Source organism: Solea solea, chromosome 9 (assembly GCF_958295425.1).
Source record: "Solea solea chromosome 9, fSolSol10.1, whole genome shotgun sequence".
NCBI lineage: Eukaryota > Metazoa > Chordata > Actinopteri > Pleuronectiformes > Soleidae > Solea > Solea solea.
In genome coordinates, this window is record NC_081142.1 from 1,854,013 (window position 1) to 1,877,737 (window position 23,725).

At 42.8% G+C, this 23,725-nt stretch overlaps 1 protein-coding gene across 2 annotated transcripts in view; it reads left to right on the plus strand.

The window, feature by feature from the left end:
- Positions 1-1,218: 1,218 nt before the first annotated feature.
- rgl1 (ral guanine nucleotide dissociation stimulator-like 1) overlaps positions 1,219-23,725 on the plus strand; it is a 31,252-nt gene continuing 8,745 nt past the window's right edge. The window contains exons 1-6 of one of the 2 annotated variants that reach the window (XM_058638811.1): positions 1,219-1,658; positions 19,654-19,764; positions 22,801-23,009; positions 23,095-23,169; positions 23,262-23,452; positions 23,544-23,668. In XM_058638811.1, the coding sequence (XP_058494794.1) occupies positions 1,473-1,658; positions 19,654-19,764; positions 22,801-23,009; positions 23,095-23,169; positions 23,262-23,452; positions 23,544-23,668 (897 nt within the window). In that variant the 5' untranslated portion in view covers positions 1,219-1,472. Of the gene's footprint in view, positions 1,659-16,849; positions 17,107-19,653; positions 19,765-22,800; positions 23,010-23,094; positions 23,170-23,261; positions 23,453-23,543; positions 23,669-23,725 lie in introns of those variants that run through there. The other variant, XM_058638812.1, reaches the window with a different exon arrangement.

A 23,725-nucleotide genomic window follows, 5' to 3' on the forward strand; every position in this document is an offset into this window, starting at 1 on the left:
TCAGAATCAGCTTTATTGGCCAAGTATGTAACACATACAAGGAATTTGACTCCGTTTTTTTCAAACACACGCTGTACATGAAACGTAGACATCAACATAACTTAACATACATTTGACAAGAGTGAATAAATAAGGTGTCCATAGGTCCGGTTTATTTTTAAATATATATATAAACGATAAGGTGCAGATAGTGAATAAATAAATAAACAAATAAACTCTCTTATACTCTTAAACTCTTATAACTCTGCCTCTGATTAAAGTTAGGATTGAGATGTGAACTGTGGTTTTGCTTGAAGTTGGGGATAAGGCTTTAGTTAGGCTGTCGAAATGCATTGACCATGGATACCCTGCACAACCTGTGTGTGTGTGTGTGTGTCTGTGTGCGTGTGTGTGTGTGTGTGTGTGTGAGCACTGCCTGGTCCCGGATAATCCTCCTCACAGCAGAAACAGTGTTTTACACATGATTGATTCTTACACACTTAGCTTGATTCTCTCACTCCCCCCCCCCCCACACACACACACACACATACTCATACATACTCCTCATAAGTGTTACATATTTATTAAGGTTTGACCTTTGCCCTGCAATCTCAAATGTCAACAAGCTGTATAACAGTGAACTGAATGAGTGACTTAATGACGCCGCCCACTATTCTTAACATAAAAAGAAAAGAAAAGAACATGTTGTATAGTCGTGGCGCTGCATCAACAACACGCTTCTTGTAACGAATGGTAACAAATTCAAAAATAACTCAAAGGAAGGAAGGAAAGTACAATGATTTCTTATTGCAAACAGCCCATTACAATGAAAATAATGTTTGAATTCTTGTGCAGAATGTGCAGTTTGGGACTCAGCAGATCATAAGTGAGGTCAAAAGTTAAAATTCACCAATTACTATTGGAAAATGTCATCCATTGTTACAAATTCCTAGAAGCTCCTCTTTAACATCCTTCTCTGTGTCGCAGCTTTCCTGCCTTTCTTTCATTCTTCGTCACATTCTTCCACAGTCAGTCAACCTCTATAGTCAGAGGTTGTTTTTTTTTTTAAATTGGGGTGGGGCCATCAAGGTTTAACTCCTCCCCCCTCATGCTGTGATGAATGTAGGGAGTGAGGGAAAGAAGGAGGGGGGAGGGAGAGAGAGAGAGAGAGAGAGAGAGAGAGAGAGACAATAAGCTTTAATCACTCATGTGGTTGTGAGCAGTTGGGAAGCTGAGTTCAGCACGCGTGCTTGGAGGAAAAAAACAGGAAGGGAAAAGACTGAGGTGGACAAGTTAAGAGGAGGGTTATCACCAGTCACACATCTGAGCTGAAGACAAGACAGTTCACAGCCAGACTGAGGAAAGAGGAGGAGGTGGCCAAAACATCTGGAAGGTACTTCATCCTGAAGAAACATCAGCTACACTTTCCTCTGAAGACATCTCCATCCACCCTGCTGTCCAAACTGGAGTATGTACTGCCACCCTTGTCACCCATGCCGCTGATCCAGGTGGTCAGCAGCATGATCTCACAGTACCCACTGGCCACCCTCATGTCTTGGCCTGCTGGTTCCAACAACCACTGCCCCGACCTGGACTGCACCTTGCTGCTGGAGGGGGAGGGAGGCGTCGCCCTGCAGAGGTTCCAGCCTCGCTACCCAGAGAGCAGCCCCCGACACTGGGTCAGTAGATTCTCATTTGTCCAAGTCCATAGTTCTCCAAAAGTCAATCAATCAGCAACTTCAGTTCAGCTGTGAAAAGCATCTTGGATGAGAGGTGTTGGTACTAATTTAGTGACATTTGGAGAACTGTGGTGGGATGATTGTGTCTGTGTGTCAGAGTCTGTTTTTATTCCAGGGAAGAACAGGTAGTCTCCGTGTTGTTAAACATTCTGGCAGATGTTGGCCTTCGCATGCACGGCCTTCCTGTGCCGGCTGTTGTTTGGGGGGTTGTGAGTGAGTGCGGTAACGTTTGGTAACAAAGGTTTGGATTGTGATTCGAGGATGGGAATGGGAGGTGAAGTGTTTTTGAAGATTACAGAAATTAGATGTATAAATGTGGAGATAGAGTAAGGGAGCGGAGAGTTTTTGGTGATGTTTGTGGAACATTCAAGGTCTGTTGACGGGATGTCTGTGGTGACTGTGAGAATGCAGAGGTGTTTATGGTTAAATGTGTGTTTTTTGTGTACATGAGAGTGACAGAATGTTTCTAACTGCAGCTGAGAAGTAAATCAAAGCTAGAAAAGTACATTTTGTATAATGAGGTTTAGTCATTGTATTATACAATATGCTTTTGTCACTATTTGATTTCATCTTACTTTGGGGCAGATTGAGTTTGTATTGTAATTCTCTTTTATTGTGATTCTAGAAGTGTCGTATTATTGATAATTGTAAGTTTTTTTGTTGAATGATTTTTGAGACAAAAGGCCACTAACAGTATTTCCAAAATCAAAGCACATCACATGTCAGCCAGTGAGTGTGAGATCTAACTAAATTAAACCAGACACTGGTTCATAACATGTGAACATGTTAAGTTTACTGCGATATTAGCTGCCCAAATACAATAATAAATACAACGAGAATATAAAGTGTTTTATTTAGCTGTTGCCGACTCAGTGTTGACTGAAAATAAAATAAAAATGCTGCAGAGCCTCTCAAAACATGACACAGCACAGATGTGAGCTTTCAAATGAAACTGAAATAAAAAAAGGATTTTCAAAACCCCAGGATTGCAGATAATACTGATATACACAACTTCCTTTTTTTTCTTTTTGAGATAAATTGGAAACTTCTACTTTTGGCTGTTACTGTTCATCAAGCTCGTAAATATCACAATTCTGGTAAAGAACATTTTTAAAATCACCTTAAAAATCATGAATATTGTAATTACCTGTTACTGTTTCAGAATCCACTTTACCTGCTGTTCTTTTATGTAAGAAACTGCAGATTCTTACTATTTATGACATCATTGTCTGTGAAAAGTTTATTTTTTATGAAATATGAAATATATTAAAATAAGGGGGATATTACTGAGGATTCACTGGGCAATTTGTATTCAACTTGTCCATCTGCAGATCTCTTTTACTAAATGTATCATGAGCAGTGGAACATGTGGATATATCAGTGTTTCAAAAGATGCCTTAATTATCATCTCAAAGCTTTTCAGATTATTTCTGTTTTCATTCATCATCATTATTGTTGTATTTTATCATTTGTCACACATTGTATAACTGTTCTGTTTCACTGGAGTCGATGCTTATTATTATCTGAATTATTCAGTATACATTTTATATTTTGGTGGAGGCTTCAAATAAGTGCAGTTGACTTGATTTTGAATCTCCTTTTTAAATATTTTTTACCTATTTGTGTGTGGTTCTGACCCGGCTGGTAGCCACGTGGTTTTTCTTTTTCCTCTGTAAACTGTCCTGTAAAAGAAAACCCAATAGAAAACTTTTTTTTTCATTGCTCAACTCAGAAATGAGCAATTACTTTCTCACCTCCTCTGTTTGACAACAAGACGGCAACTCACAGTGCAGTAATGCCTAAGAGACAGTTACCTTTGGAGGCACGGACAGCTGACCGGTTGTGAAAAGCAGTAATTGTAATTCACTGCAGCTATTGCATATTGGTGTGTGTGTGTGTGCGTGTGTGTGTGTGCGTGTGTGTGTGTGTGCGTGTGTGTGTGTGTGTGTGTGTCTTGCTGAGTGGTCAGAGTTCACAGAAAAAGCATCACTTATTTTTCTCAAGAACCAAAACTGACTCAAATACAGTAAGTGCCAAAATCAGAGAGTGACACACAACAATGTTGTGTAAGTTTTACTTTATGCAAAATGATGTACTTTTAGTTTTCACAGATTCTTACTTTGTCGTTTACCAGCAAGCAACCTGCTGCTGCAGCAGCTCAGTTGCAGTATCAAGGTCAAAGTGAAAATGTATTTGGAGAAGAAGAAGAAATGACGCTGTGAGATTTTGTGAGAAGTGAGACTGAAGTCTGTGAACGACAAACTTGGATCAGCTGCTCCTGTGGTGACGGTCTGAGCCAGCAGCTCACGGATTAATGAACCTCACACGTCACAGTCAGTACGTTTCCAGTCAAGTCACTGTTCAGTCCCACAATATGAGCAGTTGTGGGGAATAGATTTACTGATTGACGCATGTGGCTAGTTGTTAGCATGTCGAGCAGCATTCAAGTCTTCCTACCATCCTGCACCAACTTAAAAATAACCCTTTTTTTTAAGCCGACAAAGCAGAAAAACATTGTAACAGCCTGGGTTTTGCCATGCTTGTGTCGCAGTCGTCTTATTCTTCTGTGAACTGGCTTCTTCTTTTATTTCCAGGAAGTGGCCAGGGTCAGAAACTGTGGTGCACCTAACATGACTAACATGACAACATGTATTTTAAAAGTCCGTATTTTAAAAGAATAATACTTTTTTGTTCTAATGTCATGTAAACATATAGTGTTGCTGTAAGTCATTAAACCTCGAGTTCCATGTGAGAGTGGCAGAGTGCAAGAAGAGAGTCTAGATCTGTGGAACAGTTTAGTTTTGTGTATTTCTAGTACCAATATAACCAGACCCTACAGTTCCATTTTTTGGCAAGTACGAAACACAAGCCTGACCCTGTGTGTTACCATTCCAAACTGTGCTGTGCCATGATGGAAACACAGCTTCAGTGAAGTTCCAAGATTGACTCCAGTGCTCAAGTAAATGTATCTGCATAGTTTCCTATGTATTTACTGTGTAAAATCCCTGATGACATTTACTGTATGTAGCATCATATGTGTAAACATTGTGTAAAAAACAACACAATGCAAAAAAAACATCCACATTTGCAGGATTACAAACCCACAAGCAGTGCTAATGTTACAGCAATCTTACACACAGAAATATCTCAGAGTTATATGTTCAGTCATGTGAACTTTTACAAAGATCTAACAATAACGTCTTCTATGTTCCAATTTAGAATCCTCATGCTATCAAAGCTGCAGTTATCAGTGCTCAAGTCCAACTCAAGTAGTATTGGACTGTAAGTACTAATGCAACACTGTCCCTCCCCTAAGACAAGTGTGGACAGACACACTTGATTTATATGCATCAGTTGACCCAAGTCAGTAGTTTAATCTCCTATCATGCATTTTATTGCTTTTATTGACTTCTTTTTCATTTTTTAATGGTTGCTTTGCAGCCTAGGCAGTTGTTACCTATGCTGGAATTAAGAATTTTCCATTGAAGGGACCTGGATTTATGTCTGCTTAGTATAACAACCATAGAAACTCAGAACTGCTCTGTGATTCATCTGAATCTTCCGCACTGAAATCAGATCATAGACGAGGTGCAGGCGTCTGTTTCTCTCTCACACCACACATTCTGGTGATGCTCCGGCTTTTCCAGCTTTAATAGAGGATTCGTCTAATAGCAACATCTCCTCGGGGGGTGAGCTTTTGTCACATGACTGTCACACTGGTGTTTTTATGTATGTTTTGAGTTTTGGGAAGTCTCTGCCTAGCTGACTTCCTGGCTGTCGTGTCCTCTCCCCTCTCTCCCACTGTTTCCGCCAATTGTTTGGAGGGGTAAGAAGACTGGGGGTTAACTTACAGACTCTCACACTCTCTGCAGTGGACAAACAGTATCGTACGTTCATAAACTCTGCATGACAGCAGATGATGATTCCATGTGAGGGTTTTTTTATAGTAATGTGTTATAATGTCCTCTCGGATGGATGGACAGAGCAGTGAGGATGATTTTATAGAGGGTTTAAGACTTTTCATAAATGTATATAATTGCAAAGGAAAGTTACAGTGGCACAATTATTCAACTTTTAAAACAGGGCAGTTTCAAGGGGACAAAGGGGGACTGGGGGGGCCCATATCTAACCATACCAAGCCTTATAATACAGTTTACAGTTTTAACAGAAGGTAGTCTACTGTTCTGTAACAAACAACTGCCTGTTGTTAGCATTGACCCGACAAATGGCCCAGTTTTTCTACTGGTACAAATGAAACCTTTAGCATGACTAAATTATTTTATGTAACACAATCTTTCAAGTGGCTTGTGGTCACAAGATTGCTATCTATAAGTATTGCTGCAGTCTCACAAACACTCCCCCTCCCTTTCTTTCTTCAACACATGTACACTGTTGTATATGCATTGGCCCTCTTATCTAACCCTTTCACCCCAAAGCATTTTTTCTGTACTGGAACTTCTCGGTGTTCTCTTCTATTTTACCAAGATTTGCTCACAAACTCCTGACTGATCTTCTGTGGTGCTTGTTGTGAAGATTTACAAGCGCAGGTGAGCAGACTGTCCTCCAATGAAGCACAACTAAAGGTGATATGCAGGAATGACGAATCACAAGTACCCTTAAAGAACCCTTAAAGAAACACCCTTAGTGGTAGTATAAATAACAGCAATCTGGTACCTCATTGTCTCATGTGTCCTCATTAATTAGCCTCAATGAGGTTTCCATCAGCAGTTCACTCAGTGGTTAAAGCATTGTACTTTGACTCCCATGGTAGACGTTTACACTCGATATCACACATTTATTTATTTTATTTTTTATATGATTGTCTGTAACTTGCTGCCTAGCCCTGTCTTTTTTAACCCTAACCTCACTAACACTTGTGCAGAGTTGAGTTGATAAATGCTGCTAAAATATCGCACAAAAAAATGGGTGTTCAAGGCACATACATATGTATATACGTACATATGTGTATATATATATATACATATATATGTATATATATATATGTATATATATATATATATGTATATATGTCTATATATAAATATATATATATATATATATATATATATATATATATACAGATATGGACAGCAACAGCATTGTGTAGTGTGTCACACTAATGTTCTGTGTGTAGCAAACACAACTATTGCTGTCTGGCCAAGCCATGCTTATATAATTACATTACAGCTTTAGTGTCTGCAAACACATTTACATCGTAATCACATACTTGTGGAATAGCAAACTATAAATTGGCCATAACTGATTTAAGGAGCTTCAAACAACATTTTCCTTTCTGTGAATTAATATAAATAGCTGTTCTTGGGAGCCTCAGGACATGATCTGCTTTGCATCTTGCACTCATGTCAAAGATGTACAAAGAACAAGTGCATGTACAGAGTTCATGTGCTCACCCCCCGCCAGCTCAAAGGGACAGAGACTTTGTCTTCACTGCTTTCTTATGTCCCAACTGTGCAGTGACATTTTGTCCATCTGCATGAGGTTATGAAACCGTGGCTGTCATAAATGCATCAAGTAGAGTCATTACCTCGCCCTAATCACCGGGCTGTGCTGTTACAGACAGCTGTCAGGTCCACAGTCCAGGTCAGACAGGAGGGAGCAGTGCTGAGGTGTCAGTCATTATCAGCAGTCCACTGAGGACATGGACACAGAGGGACACAGAGAGAGAGATGTGGCAACTGACACAGATAACTGACACAGATAGTTATCTGTTATCTGTAACATCAATTAATAATCCATAAAATCACATATAAATAAACTTTATTGTGATGCGGATGTTAGTGGATGTGATTCAAGTAGGAAACACTTGGAACATGATCGGGTTTGAACCCAGCTGCACAGAAGTGAAAGTGTCAACAGCTGCACACACACACACACACACACATACACATGCACATGCACATGCACATGCACACGCACACACGCACACACACACACATACAGATCTCAGGAGGTTACCACAGGACATTTCACTGCTCCTCAAGTGTGCATTCATTTAGTCTCTCTATGCAGGGATACGGAAATGTGTTTAAGCTGCAGGTCCATTAATTAACACTCCACTGCAGGGAATATGAACAGCGGGCATACAATAAGCAGCAGGACAGTTCAGTGACCTTAGTCTTTAGAAAAGCAGAAGTAGCATTTGTACAGGGAAAAGGGGGACAAAGGAAAGGAAAAGGAGGGAAGGTGGGGGGGGGGGGGGGTGAAGGGGTTGCGCAGAATTTCGATGATAGCTTGTTTTCCATTGAACAAAAGTCAGAGAGCTGAGTTTGCAGCTCCTTCTTCCTCTTTCTTGTCTTTTCGAGAAGTGCACGTTTCAGGCCGAAGCTCTGTGACGTCTCAGTTTCCACTTCTCAACTTCTTTTTTGCTTGTCATGTGTTTTGATGACTTGTCAACACTGATTCATTCATCTGGTTGAGACAAGTTATGCCGCTTTTTTTTTTGTTTGTTAATATGTACCTTAAAGGGATAAATAGGGATACATACTGTAAATAAAACCTGTCATTTTGTTTCTGCCATGATTGTGCCATCACCTTTCTTTTGTGGATTTACAAATCCAGCACTAATTTTAGTTTGAATGTTTCCAAACACCAGAGTCATCCGAGTTTACCTAATCGAAGCAGCAGAGCAGTACCGTAAAATTAGTTTTGTGATGAATCTGTGGCGAGGAGTGAACAGTTTACTAAGTAACACAAACTCTCAGTTTCCTGTCTCACAGCATGATATAGTTGACATAGATTTAACGTGTTGGACAAAACTTGTTTTTCTGTTGTACCAGTTTGCTGCCATGTTTTGCTGAGCTGTTATGCACCTGCCTCTGGTTGTGTCACAGGGATCATGTTAAAATGCAAAAATACTAAACTATTTATTGCCTTTTGGCCTTAAAATAATGTGTGCATGGTTTTCTGTAAGAGTCATATAACAACTAATATTCAATAGTCTCTGTAACATTTTGCAACATCTGGGAAGTTGAGAAGAAACGGAAAGGACTGGGTTACTTTATTTATCTGTAAATGAAGCTGAAGGGACAGAAATGCACTTCTGTCACTTCTTCTAACATAAATGTCCTCGCTCTCAAGATTGCACAAATATCAAACTACCAAACTTCTCTAAAATCTCTGGCTCTTGGTTGCACTTTCATTTTGTTAAGATGGTGTTTACACGCATGTGCGCGCTGGATGACCCCCAGCGTGTCACGTTGTCTGGTCGCCTGCGTCTCTGTAGAGGTCGACATTGTGAATTTGGTCCTAATGAGGTCACATAATGAGACGGGTGTGAAAAGTCAATATGGCAGACATTCATCTCAGAGCAGCAACTGGGGCAGAAATGCATCACACCATATGGTAATGGGGGTGTGCTTTGCTGTGGTGCATACATATGTGTGTGTGTGTGTGTGTGTGTGTGTGTGTGTGTGTGGGAGGGGACAGAAGGCCACATGTGCAGCTAGATTCACACACACGCAAAAAAAAACCTCGCCAGCTTGATCCTAGTCATGCGTCCTGGCTAATGCTGCATTTTTGTGAACTTTGCATACGTGTGTGTTTGTCCAGTTATTAATATGAGTGGTCAGCACTCGCACAAACTTCTCGTCAGCATATGACTAACTATCATGATTCTGTTGAGGCCAAAATCTTCAATAAACACAGGAAAGTGCCAACAGTGGAACACGATACATGTCCTGCATTAAACGTTTAGTTGTGTCTGTGTAAATGTGCTTGAATAATACTTTTATGTGTTTATTCCCTCGTGTTTTTCTTCAGTGTGTATGTCACGGTCACATGCTTTAATCTGTCTGTGTGCTATTATGTATCATATAATATCATATCAGTGGATGCAGCATCTATGGCCAAATCTGCCACATTTACAACATGATACACTTAGTTTCTCCTGTGGCAACGTGTGGCCAAGTGGAAGAGAGTTGGGCTTGTAAGAAGAGGCTCACAGCAAGAAAGTTGCTGGTTCACATCCTCCCACAGGTCTAAAAACATGCAGAGGCCAACTGGACACTCTAATGGTTATTTGTCTCTGTATGTTGGCCCTGCCTTTCACCCCATGTCAGCTGGGATTGGCACCAGCAACCCTGCGACCCTCATGTGGAGCATAAAGCAGTAGACGATGGATGGATGATTTACGCGTACAAATATAAGATTCACGCTCCCCGTCGACCATGTGAGCATTAACGTTGTCTATTTGAAATAAAAATGAGCACATTTGAGACGATGTGTGAAACTGAGTGTAAGAGTAAGTCTGTTTCAGGTGTCAGGAGAGAGAGAAATGAGTTTTTTAATATTGAGAGTGGGACGCTCTGATAGCATTTTAATGACACAACACATTATGTGAAGCATTTTCAGCCATCAGCCATGACAACCAGTTACGTGTTTTAATGTTTTTGGCTGATTGATGTCAACCCAAGAAAATTCCTCCCATTTTTCACACTTTATTTGTGAATATATTTGTGAATGAACCTGTAGCTAAAATCATTTTTAAAAGTGTTTATCAAATAGAGACTCATTGAAATGCTTTCCCATTAGTGATGCTAGTGGACACATACAGTACATACTTGTGTGAACACAGTGAACTGTAATTTCACTGTCACTTTTCTGTGGCTTGTTCATTTTTACGTCAGCTCCTTCCTTCTGTCCCCCATTTTTTCTCTCACCCCTACTGGCTCAGGCAGGGGGCTGCACATCTTTGGGTTTGTTCTCTCCACTGACGCCTAGTGTTTGCTCATTGTGTGAACTATTGAACTCTTCTCTCCTCTCCTCTCCTCTCCTCTCCTCTCCTCTCCTCTCCTCTCCTCTCCTCTCCTCTCCTCTCCTCTCCTCTCCTCTCCTCTCCTCTCCTCTCCTCTTCTCTTCTCTTCTCTTCTCTTCTCTTCTCTCCTCTTCTCTTCTCTTCTCTTCTCTTCTCTATCTCTATGTTATGGTTTATCAGTGTATAATTCCTTTATTTTGATTTGTTTCATGGCAACAAAACGCTTGTTTCTGTGCCACTGCCTCTTTTGGTTGTAGTGTGCATCGTCTACGCAGTTTCATTTCCTGCAGTGCACGTGCATCACACTTCACTGTAACACCAATGTAACACAATGTAGCTCCAGACTGGGGTAAAACATCACTCTGAATTAAATTAAGACGTGAGATGCGACACTTTCACAGAGTACAGGCTGAAATAGCAGCACGGACGGCTGAAGGAAGTGCACCCTACAAATGTTCTGGTGTGATTGTGGGTTTTACACGTTTCATTGGTGGGTGGTGGTGTTTTTGTTGCGTGCAGCATGCGACTCATTTTGGGTAACATGCATGTGCTGGGCAACAGATGGTCCGACTCTCATTAGCTGGGGAGGGGTCAGACAGACAACCGAGCCAGTCCAGACGGATTCATTCCAGGCTTAGTGGGACTTAGATCTAAAGGGGTGTCAGGGCTGAGGCCCTGTGAGAGGGGAGGGGCCGTGTGTGCGTGTGCATAATGTGTGTGTGTGTGTGATGGTGGAGCTTCTATCATTTATCCTAACTTCTCCAAATGTAGCATCAAGTGGAAACAAGTGAGCGCAAGTAGTTTCTAGTTTCTAGTTCTAGTGTGAAATGAAGTTTAAATGCTTTGCAACAGATTTGATGTACACGGAACTTAAAAACACCAGAACAGAATAACACACTTTAAACGTGCACATTGATTTTAGTGTTGATGTAAAGTGCAGAGGAGGAGGAGGAGGAGGAGGAGGAGGAGGAGGAAGAGGCAGAGAAGTCGGGGGTGTTTCTCTGTCTGCAGCTCTGGACTTTACTGGAAACTAATGATGTCACCCCTCCACACACACACACACACACACACAGGGAGGAGAGAGCTCGACAACAGGCAGGACAATAGATGTGAGGAGCAGAGACATGACATAAGAGCAGGGGGAGAGAAGCAGACAGAGCTTTAATGTGGCTGTTTGCCGGACAAAGGCTTCAGTTGACCACAGCAGAGACAGAGCCAGAGAGAAAGAGAAACAGAAAATGCAGCTGTGTGTAATGACGGATGACCCGGCGTGTCCTTATCCATCACTGTTGTTTGTTACAGTGCTTCAACAGACACTCCGCCGCTGAGTGCATGTCCCCCTGCTTCATTGCTCTTAAACAGGCCTATTTAAACTACTTTGGCTGCGTTTGGCGTATGGAGTTACAGCAGATCATCCTGACCCTGCAACATGAATATAAAACCCTGCTGACTCTGGACAAACCGTGTGGTTCATGAACTCTGCCCTCTACTGGGCAGAATGCTCTGGAAACACAAAACCTCCAACCACACATAAACATGCGGTGAAATGAAAGAGCGATAAGAGCCTTTAACACACACACACACACACACACACACACACACACACACACACACACACACACACACGCACACACACGCACACACACACACACACACACACACACACACACACAAACAACCTCACAAGTAAAGAAGAAAGAAAAGGCGCAGACACATTTGATTTGGACTAGATTGAGCAGCAGAAAAATCCCTCTCCATTTCTAACGTTAGAGCTGAGTTTCTGGGTGAAATGTCGACTCCTCTCTTCAGCTCTGTTGTGTGTTTACAGTTGACAGGAAACGCTGAGTCTCTTTCTTGTCTGAAATATGAAATCACTCCTTCTCTGGATGTCTGGATAAGATTGCTCGTTGCATCACTCGTCCTCCGTCTCTCAGCCTGAGTGTGGATCCTCTCAGTTTCTGAATGATACCGTGAACTCTTTCCTGTCTGTCTGTCTGTCTGTCTGTCTCTCCTTCAGCCACTCACAGAGGAGATAATGTCCTTTCAAGTGAATCTCTCTGGTGTCCTACACTTTCTTGGGATGCATGACCTCCTTATCTTGGATGTAAACAGTGAGACATTAAATCTGTGACCCAGCACTCACACACTGTGATGTGTCTGTGTTTTTCAGAGTTTATCCAGCTCTCCTGCTCTATCTGCTTCTCTTCTCCTCTTTTTTATGACCGTGCTCCAGGGCCAGCAAGGTTCCACAGCCACAGTCAGGTATGAGGAGGACAGCAGCCTTGCTGGAGTCAGGAGGCTGGAGGCAGGAAGTGGGAGATTTCCTGGAATGTGCGTTTTCCCCACACTGGTGCAATAACAGAGCGAGCGGTGCGCCTCCTGTTTTTGTCAGCCGTGTGCATGTGCCGCTGCTTTCTGTTCAAACTTTGTTGGACACAGAGATGTAGGAAGTCCAGTGATGGCAGGAACCATTTATAAACAATTCAAAAAAAAGAAGTTTAGTCCTCATCGAGGGCTTTCCCAAGTGCCACTGCGTCATTAGTCGTCCGAGAGGAAGGAATAGGGATTGTCCTGTTAGAGAGGAGAGCTTTATTTAATATCCTTTCCGCATAGAAACAGGTTTGTGTATTTTATACCACTTCAACAACTTTCCAGAGAGAGAATCATCGTCCTTTTGCTTCTCTGTGTTTGTGACAGATATATTAAATAAGTTAAGATACGAAAAAGCTTCATTCGTCCCACATGGGGAAATCTGTAGTGTTACAGCAGCGTACATTTACAACAACGTCGAAAAGTTGAAATAAGGTAAGGAAATAAAGAAAGAGAAGGTAAACATTAACAACAAGTGCACTCAAGGATGACAGTGTTATTATTTGCAGTATCGTACGGGGAAGGAAGCAGTTGAGTGCTGGTTGTACAGTCTGACTGCAGCAGGGAGGAAAGACTTGCGATACCTTTCCTTTACCTTTACTTAGAATACATACTGTTTATGAAAAGTCATCCATAGTGAAACATAACCACCAAACTGTATTTAAAGTAGTAACAGTTTTGCCGTGTTTCCACCGGCTCTACTCGCCTCGCCTCGCCACGGCACGGTTTAACCTGGTAGTACTACCTGGTACCAGGTACTATGCGATGATTGGTCACAGGAAGAGACGTCTGACACAGAACTGAACTGTAGATCAGTTAAAACCACTTAACAAGGAGTTAATCCCCAACAACTACCAGGAGTCTGGTGTATTTAGGGACAGTACTACTGATCACAGACCCTGCCGACCAGATTCTAGTGATTTGATTCAGTTACACTGAAAACATCGCATGTAAAAGTCACCGCAGTTTCCTGCAGCCGTGCAGTGATGACTCCGCCCACGTTGAGTAGGTACTTTTTTTGTAGTGGAGATGCAACCTAATCGTGCCGCGTCGTGCCGAGGCGAGTAGAGCCGGTGGAAATACGCCATTAGTCATCTTAGACCGGCATCATTCTGTCTTTATTATATGATAATAACCTTTCAGTATAATAAACGTTCAGAAAGAGAGAGGCTGTTCTGTGAAGCAGCTCCAACATCGATGATCTTTTGTACTAGATATGAATACTAAATATTTAGTTTTGGTCCAGTGTGTGAGAATAAGTGACATCTAGTGGTGAGACTGCAGACTGCATCAAACATCACTTGCATTCAAGTCCTTGTCCCATTGTACCAGCACTAGTGGTATTTTATTGCGTGAACTCTGCAAAGAGGCAAACCACCACCTTAACATGGCTGCACAAGCTGGAGGCCTCCATAATGCAAGGCCCTTGCCTATAGTACAGATAGTCAAGAGCCTATGGCTACAAAAGGCAAACAATTTCCGTTTAAAGCAAAGAACTTCTAAACTTTGAATCTCAACTTGAAGGTGTGCTCCTCCGCTCATCTGTCAATCGTGCAGCAGCTGCCATGTTTGTCAGACGTCCCGTTTCCCCCTGAAAGACGTGACATCACTCCTGCTGTGAGACCAACACTCCGATCCTCCTGGGACAGAGCCAGAGGTCGTGTGGGGCCGCAACCTTCCCACTGCCCCTCTGGGCTTCCCAGAGCTCCAGAGACCCCCAGGGACACCGGAGCAGCTCAGCCTGGGAACTGGAGCTTGTCCAGTTATACAACATGATAAATAGTTAGCAAGAAGAATTGATAAAAAACAAACTGCTGGATCTCTGACGGAGAAAAGACTTCCCTGGCCTTAGGGTGCACTCTGGCTAAAGCTGGGGGCACCCTGTGTGTGTGTGTGTGTGTGTGTGTGTGACATGCAGTGTGACGTCTGGGTTACGTGCTGGTGCAGGAGTGGGCAGCATGTATCACGTACACACTCACACACATGGTTTAGCCTTTCTCCCACTGGTCCGATCAGCAAAGTTCTTATTGTTTCCTCCTCGGTCCGTGTGACTCTGCATCACTAACTAGAATTATGTAAATGTGTGAAACCTCTGCTTGTTCACTGTCGATATACATTTATGATACAACTTTGTACAAGAACCGTGCCTCACAAAGTGGGTTTGTCTGATTCATATCTGTGGGTGATTTGAGTACATGCGAGGGCTCATTCACAGTGGAACAGTGATGCCCGTTCTCACACACTCGGCCCATTCTCTTCTCCCGTCACTGACAATGCACAGTAGTGGTGACGGCATCTAGAGCCTTCCTTGTATTGTCCCACACAGGGACTGTGAGGCTGCAGCTGCTTTATGACTGAAGGCCCCACATCACATCGTCCGTACAGGAAGTCATGTGAGCTTTAATATACAGTGTATTTGTGAGAATGCTGTGTTTCCATCACGGTACAGTACGGTTTGGAATGGTAAAGTCCTGGGTCAGGCTTACGTTTGGACTGACAATAATAGCTGCAGGGTGTGTGTGGTGTCTGATGGCATGACAACGACTTCCCAAGGGTTCGATGTTTGTCTGTCGGCTGACTGTCTAGATCCACCCCGACTGGACCATTCTGTTTGACTCTGGTACCTCAAAGGAAGGGAGCCAAAACATTGGTTATTCTGGTACTCTGGTTCCTAATGGAAACACAAAAAAAATGCACATCATACTGTACCAAACCGGACTGTTCCACTCGGTGGAAACACAGCACAAGAGTGTTTCGATCTTTTCTGGTGATTGAAGACCACCGTACTTCCCTCATGCTCTTGGAAACGGGAGATGTGAGTGTAATATGAAAAGTTTGTAATATTTTGCAGTCTCACTATTTGATGTCACTAGTTATTACCATGAGGTAACAAACTCCTGTTTTGAAGCTTTCAGAAATACAGATTATGGATGATATCAGCTGTCAATCACACTGTTGTCCATTTACCCAGATATATAAACATCACATCCAGTTTACCTGTTGGGGATTATGTTGCTCCCGTAGCCTCCTTGGTCGTTCCCAGGTTTCTGGCTCAAACAAAAAGGTCATTTCAAATCAGGGCTCCCAGACTGAGAGGAAAATACCTCCCTTTTGAATGTGACTTTTCATGGCTTCTACTTATCAGTTGCTATTAAATTATATATATGTATTTTTTATTTTAAAGCACTTTGTAACAGTATTATGGTTCAACTTACAACTTCACAAAACTGTAGGAGACATTTTTTTGGAACCATCATGTGGTTTTTCGTTCTGTGTGGTTCTTTTTTTTTTTAGTTTTCAGTTTATTTATTTTACTGTTCTGGGATTGTTCTGTGTATGTCTCCCACCATAACATTTATTGGCTTTATTATATCACTATATCATTATATCACATTATATTTTTGACTTTACTTTCTCTCCTAAATTGTGTTTCTTCAATAATATGATATGATAACACAGTGGTAAATATGTGTAAAATGAATAAAACTAAAATAGGATCTGATGAGAATATTTGAAGTTTCTTAATCACCACAAAGACCAGTGATGGTTTCATGTCAGCACATGTGCTGTCAGGAATGTAATCAGACAAGTCCCACACTGGTCCCATGGAAAATTTACATATTTTTAATCATATCAACTTTTAAAATGAGGATTTGTGTTCTTTTCGTTTCAAGAAAATATTATTTGATAGATCAAAACAATAAAAACCTAAAAGAACAGATCACAAGACAAAATGTTCCTGTTTTTTGATGAAAACACAACTTTAGACAACTGGTAAAAATTATAAATGATTTGCTTTATGAATTTCACATGAAGGAGATTTATGTCTGTGCCGCGTTGCGCAAACACATCACAGCCGCGCGTCATTGCGCACGTTGTTGTCAGTCTGGTGGAAGTGGTGCATGAAAAAAGAGGAGGCGGAGTTTGGACGGGACTGTTGTGAGTGGGAGTGGGAGGAGTTTGGTAATTCACTAGAAGAGTGGAGAGCGTTTACTGACAGTCTCACACACACTCACGGGATTTGGAGCGCGGATCAAAGTGTCGTGTGTGCGTCAGTGCGCGCGGATACAAGAGAAAGCGTTTCTTGCACAGCGAGGATTTTACCCGAGGAAAAACCTTCTCTTCTTCTTCTTCTTCTTCTTCTTCTTCTTCTTCTTCTCTGGTCGGATGATTCATGAGCTCTGATGCTGCCTCCGGATCATGAAAGAAACGCTCACCATGAAGTTCGCCTGGAAAACTAAAATGGTAACAATAACGAAAAGAAAGAGAAATTCAAAGGTTTTACATGCTGTGCGCGCGCTGTTGTTGTTATTGTTGATGTTTGTGGTTTTAAAGAGAGAGGGGGAGAAGGAGGGAGGGAGGGGGGTTAAAGAGGGAACGGGGGAGAGAAAGGAAGGGGGGGGTAAGCTTGGGAAAGTAGCGGATGATGGGGGAGAGCAGAGGAGGAGGAGGAGGAGGAGGAGGCGGGGAACTGTGGAACAGTCCAGGTTTAAACCCAGTTGAACCCACATTGTAGTGACTCTGCGTAAAAGTTTGTAAACCTGTGCAACAGGAGGAAGAAATAACGATAAGTGTCTGAAACTTTTGTCTGGAAGCCCCGCCGTGAAACAGACTGAGGGAACAATTGTCGAGGCCCCGGGGCCACCACCATCTTCATCATCATCATCACCATCATCACTGTCTCTCCTCGGCTCCCAGCTGCGTCCAGTCGACAAAAGCACAAAAGCCAACACATCACACTCCACACAAGTGCTGTTGTTATCGCGGGACTATTGTTTCACACACAGCTGAGATAGGATCCTCTCTGTCCTCCACGGTCACTCTGAGCCTCTGCTGTGGAAGGATTCAGGTGATCACAGGCTGTAAACACGCACTTAAAGAGCCAGTATGGAACTTTTATGCTGGTGTTTTGGCAGAAATTGAATCCTTTTCTTCCTGATTCTGCCCTTAGGGGTCGCCACAGCCAATCATGTGTGTCAATCTGTACCATGTGTGTTCTTCTGTTACACTCATGTCCTCCTTCACAACAGCCACAAACTCTCTCTGTGGTCAAATGGGACAGAAATGGAACATTCTACCCAAAACTGCGTAGAATGACTTTGAAATAAGAATGATTTGGATTTCTTAGATTTAAAATAAGCATTTATATGTTTTTTGGGCGAGGGGCTTGTTTTACTGAGGCAGCCATCTTGTGCTACTATGTTTCTACAGCAGCTCTAATGAACAAATCGTTTACTACACTAACAAAGAACAGCAATATTCTGTGTGTTACAATCTACAGTCTCACCATTAGAAGGCACTGGTTCTCCCACACTGGACTTTGAACGATTCATGGAAATAATATATACATTTTCTACAATCTGATTTGCAATATAATTATTTGAAGTCAAGGGTCAGTAGAGCGTTGACAGTTGAATAGATTTAAAATGTGTGAGAGCTTAAAGATAAGGCTTCCGTGTATGAGCTGTACGTTGGAACAGAAGGTAGAACAAGATAAACTTTTGCACTGTTGAAATACACAGTTTTGATTTGTTAAGCACTAATTGTTGTTGTTGTCATTGTGGAAGTTTGTGTCAACTTTTAGTGTCGGCTCAACTTTGTGCACAAAGTGGAGCTGAGACTGTTTCTTTTTAAAAAATTTGGCTCTGAAAAACATCTGTGTGTGAGAGAGAGACTGTGAACTCAGCAGCCTGGGCCTGGCCAGCCAGTACTGAGACCTCCTGCTATTGTTTTGGGAGTGTGTGTGTGTGTGTGTGTGTGTGTGTGTGTGGACTGCATGACTCATGCACTGATGTATTTATCTGTCTCTGTGCCAGCCTTCCAGCCGGCAGCTAAGGCAGGGAGACAATGTTGCTCGCCATACGGATGGACGCTGAGAAAGACGTATGATGTTTCAGACAAATTGAATCAGCTCATTTCCCTCCTTTAAAAGAATGTGTGTTTTTGTTGTGTCATGTTTCTGAGTGGCTGAGTGCCGCTGACCTCCAGGATCGTCCACAGAGCCTGTTAACGGCAGCTTTCACCTTTGACCTCCTTTCTGGCACCCCCGTTCTGTTGAGGCAAAAGCTCCGGTTTTGCCATGGAGCTGTTTAAATGAGAGTGTTTGTGTGAGTGTGACTTGGCTATAATACTGCACGCGTGGTCTTTCTGTTTGGCCTGTCCCTCTCACTGTCTGCCTGCCTCTGTTTTTGTTTCCGTGCGTTGACGTCTCAGCAGAACTCGGCCGGATTCTGAGCTCCAGTTTTGGATTTTTTAACTTCACACATCCATATTGTTTGTGAGTCATTTACAGCCACAGACATATGCTGTACATATGAATCCAAGGCTACAACGTGAGCTCAAATACACGTCGTTTATGTGTGTGTGTGTGTGGTTGACACACATTTGTAATCAAGCTCTCTTTGCTTGCATTTCACGATGTATGGGTTTGTTTAAGAGACTTCCCTCTGCTCTGCCTCTTATCTGTAACTTTTCACTGACTTCAGCTCCAGAGAGACACAACAGTGAAAGAGATGGATAATAAAAGAGGGAGTAAAGATGGGGTGAGGGGAGGGGAAGGGAGGGGAGGGGAGGCTTGGCAGGCTGCATTTGTGGGGGTTGGGGAGTCAGTCTTGATGTTTTACTGCACCTTAAGTCCTTCTCTTTCTAGTTCAGAGTGAACGCAGAGGTTGCGTGTCTTTGTATTTGTCATCTGTTTTCCTGCCCGGACTCTTTTTGTGAATGTTACCTCTGCAGCAGTGAGTCTCTCCTCACATCTGAACTTTTTTTCCCCCTCTCTCTCTGTCTTTGCAGAGCTCAGTGCAGGACTGGGGGGAGGAAGTCGAGGAAGGAGCCATCTACAACGTGACACTGAAGAGGGTTCAGATTCAACAGGCAGCTAACAAGGGAGCAAGATGGCTGGGGGTGAGTCGACGTCACTCATGTTGAACACACACTGGAGCAGCGTGACACGGACTACATGTCACTGTGTTAATACAACTAACACCAGACTTACATACAATACATATTATTACGCGTGTATAGGCTCAGTTGGGCTGTGTTTGCATCACGGCATGGTTCGGAACGGTAGAGCTCTGGGTCAGACGTTGGAACTGAACTGATGGGGCTGGTTATGTTGGTAATATTTCTAATGGAAACACAAAAACAAATACGTCCCGTGCTGAATTAAACACCTGTTACCTGCCACTTTCAATGGGAAGATAAAGCCAGCCTGAAAAGTCGCTGCCAGAACACGGCATACATTCATTTGCATATTTCTATTGAATTGCTCTTCCTTTATAACAATGCTGCCTCTGTAAATATGAGTCGACACCAGTGCTTGAAGTGAGCGGGCAGCACCAGCACCTCTTCATTTGACTATTTTGTGCACTGGGCACTTGTAACCATGAGTGTTCACCTATTCTCTCAAGAGTCTAGTGTTTGATTCTCATGTCTCGTGTCTCTCGTGTCTAGTTTTTATTAAGAACTAAAGGGAAAAGCCGAAGGAAGAAGAAGAAGAATATCTATTAAAAGTGTTGACTTCTTGTTACATTTATGTTGTGGAGGACAGTTAAAGGACACCAGATAAAATGGACTGTGTGCTTGAAGTTTAAATCATTGTTGGAAATGTTAAAGATCATGTTGGCAAAATGTGAAAACACAAGTCCATTTTTTAGTGATTTTAATAAAGGCTAAATATTGACATAAACATCACTAACATCTTCTGGTAGTAAAGGTAAAGACATTCCCATTCAAGTGCAAGTCTGAACTGTTTATTTGACCAGTGGGATTGGGGTGTAACACACACTGGGGCAGAATCCCAGCTGGTCTGGAGATTAGGAACCTTTCCCCCGCTCTCCCGACCTGTTGTTGTTTTTTAATCTCAAGCGGAACAGTCTCTAACGCTTGGCATTCATCGTGCGCGCGCGCTTTATGAAAGCAACCCAGTTAGGTGTGTGCATCCTGCGCAGCTTAAAAAACAACACAACCTAATCTCTATTGTTGTTTTACCATTTGAGCTGCAACCCTCCCTCCGTTTGGACGACACCTTTGTTTTAAGTTGCCTGCTGAAAATCGACAGTTTCACTAGACCTGCGTCGGTCTGTTCAGCCAAAGCACGTGATTTCCTGACCTTTCCAACTGCCAAAAAAAATCCCCCAGCCTGTTCTCTTCTAGAGCAGTGTGCAGTATTGAAGGCTTTTCAGTGGATATGAGGCATTAGTGTTTCCTCCACTGCGCTGTTTATATCAGCATAATAAGACGTTACACAGTATATTATTACACAACACAGAAAGAGCCAATTAGAGGCATTATCCTCAGTGTCTCCTGTGAGTTTTCTACAAGAATGCACAAAAAATAACCAAAACCTGGCACAACAGAAATTACAAGTCAGATTTACAAGGCTTTTCATTTGTTTGCAATAAGAATTGTGATCTTTTGTTTTGCTTGAGCTGCTCGACGTGGGAGAGCGGCACATGAAAGACGGAACAGATAACAGCTCTGGGGCTTTAAGACCATAATGACGGAGCAGCAACAGCACGAGCTGTCAACTGTATTAGAGCTCATTAAAACAACATGGCTACTTTCTGCTGCACAACACACAGAACAATCGCATTCAGCGCAGATTCACTCCCAACAGTCAATTGTCAGGGATTGAGAGTAATTACAACGAGTGGGATTAACAGCCTGCACTGTGTGTAGCGTTTACAGTGTGTGGGGTAATTAGTGCATTTGAATGTTTGGTAAACTGAAGATGAGCTCACTGAGATTTCTCGCGTTCACTGAGCTGTTGTTGTTGGGAGAACTCGGCTCACGCTGCTCTACTCTCTGTCTGAAGGGGTTGTGGAGGAGGGGCCTGCTGTGATTAAAAGCAGATTGGAGTGTTTCCTGTTGTAGGGAGCTAACATCACCCAAGGTCCCTCTCTTTCTCTCTCTGTCTCTCTTTCTCTAGCCGTTGTATAAGCACTGACTGTATCGCTGTATGTTCACCTAGACCAAATAAAATAGTCCAGCACATCTGGACGAATCAGAGTTAAATATAGGTCACAACTGTCTCCACTGTTTCCTCCCTCCATCCATCTTAGAGAAATCTGTCATGGACTCGGCCTCATTAATGATTTTACAAAGTCTGCCTTTACTTCACGAACCCTAACCCTAACCACTGTGTGAAGCATTCAGTGACTTGTTCTCTTTAAAGATGATTCTATTATATCTGCTTCTAAAAAACATTAGTGACACTGCACATTGTAACCAACTCCTTCACTCACTCACTCACCCCATTCCTCTTCCAAGTGCATCAGGGAACTATGGTGGCCTTCAGGGACCAGAAATGATGTCATTGTTTTTTTAGTTTTTGTTCAGGCTGCTGTAGAAACACTGACATGAGACGACGGCCTCTGTAAAGCAAGGCCCATTTCTAAATGACATACAAAAGGTGCCAAACATAGGGCCCATGGGCTAGTACCGGCCCACCAGAAGGTCCAATGAAAACCAAATATTTTATTATTTAAAGCGATTATACAGTTATATAAGAAAATACTCAGGGTATTATATTCAACATTTTTATATCCAACAAATCCTTCTAAATGTTACACACTGGACCTTGAAACATGGCTCTTAAACACTTTTGTTCTCATTTTGATCAGAAATAGAAAGAAATTGTCGAATCATCCATATTTCTTCCTAAATAAGAAAATTAGAAATCATGACACCCTGGAATGACTTGAAAGATTCTGGCTAAATCACTAGGACTGTGGGTTGGTGAGCAAGACAGCACAAAAATCAGCTATCATTTTAAAATGCTCTAATGTTGTTTTTGCCCTTTCTCATCTTCTGAATTGTCTCCAGATGTCCAAACACGGAGCCAAAAATAAAACACAGATAAGCGTCAGAAGTGACTGTTAAACATTAGCTCCCACGCGTTTAACAGTGTCAAAAATATGTGTGTGTGTGTGTGTTCAGGCGGAGGGCGATCGGCTCCCTCCCGGCCACACGGTGAGCCAGCTGGAGACCTGCAAAATCCGCAGTATCCGTGCGGGGACGCTGGAGAGACTGGTGGAGACGCTGTTGACGGCGTACGGAGACAACGACCTCACCTACACCTCCATCTTCCTGTCCACGTACAGAGCGTTCACCTGCACGCAGACTGTCCTGCAGCTGCTGCTCGACAGGTGAGACGCAGCGACGTGTTTCAGCTGAAGTCATCAAAGTTTGCTGTGTTTACATTTAAGTGGCTTCCTCTGTTCTCTGCTGCAGTTATGGATGCATGGAGGAAAATGGACATGACACAGAGAGATGCCGTGGCTCGGAAACAATCGGAGCCATCAGAAAGTGAGATACACTTCTATACGCACACGTCTATTAAAGGGATATTTCATGCCTTTTGTTGTTTAAATGTAAACGTCTCCTCGCCGTCTTCACAGTGCCTTGGCCTCTATCTTGTGTGCCTGGCTGGACCAGTGTCCTGAAGACTTTCAGGAGCCTCCTGACTACCCATGTCTGCACCGGCTGATGGACTACCTGCGTAAAGCTCTGCCTGGGTCCGAGGCTCTGAGACGGGCAGAGAATCTGCTCGAGCAGCTGCAGAGTCAGGCTGGCATGGATGACAATGACGGTAAGTCATGAAGTGGAGAGTTATATTCACTATCTTGTGTCTCATCTCGAGGTTTCACTTACAAAACAAATGTGGCGTCACCTGCTTTTAGGTGGTTTCCATGCCAACAGTTCTTTCTGCCTGGGGGAAGATGAGGAAGTAGAATTTGAGGTCCACGAGGACTTCCTGTCTTTCGATGCCGACCTGGTGGCTGAGCAGCTGACCTACATGGATGCGGTAAATGAGGAGAAATGAACACAGACACAGGCAGAGATGTGGCAGCGTATGCTGCGT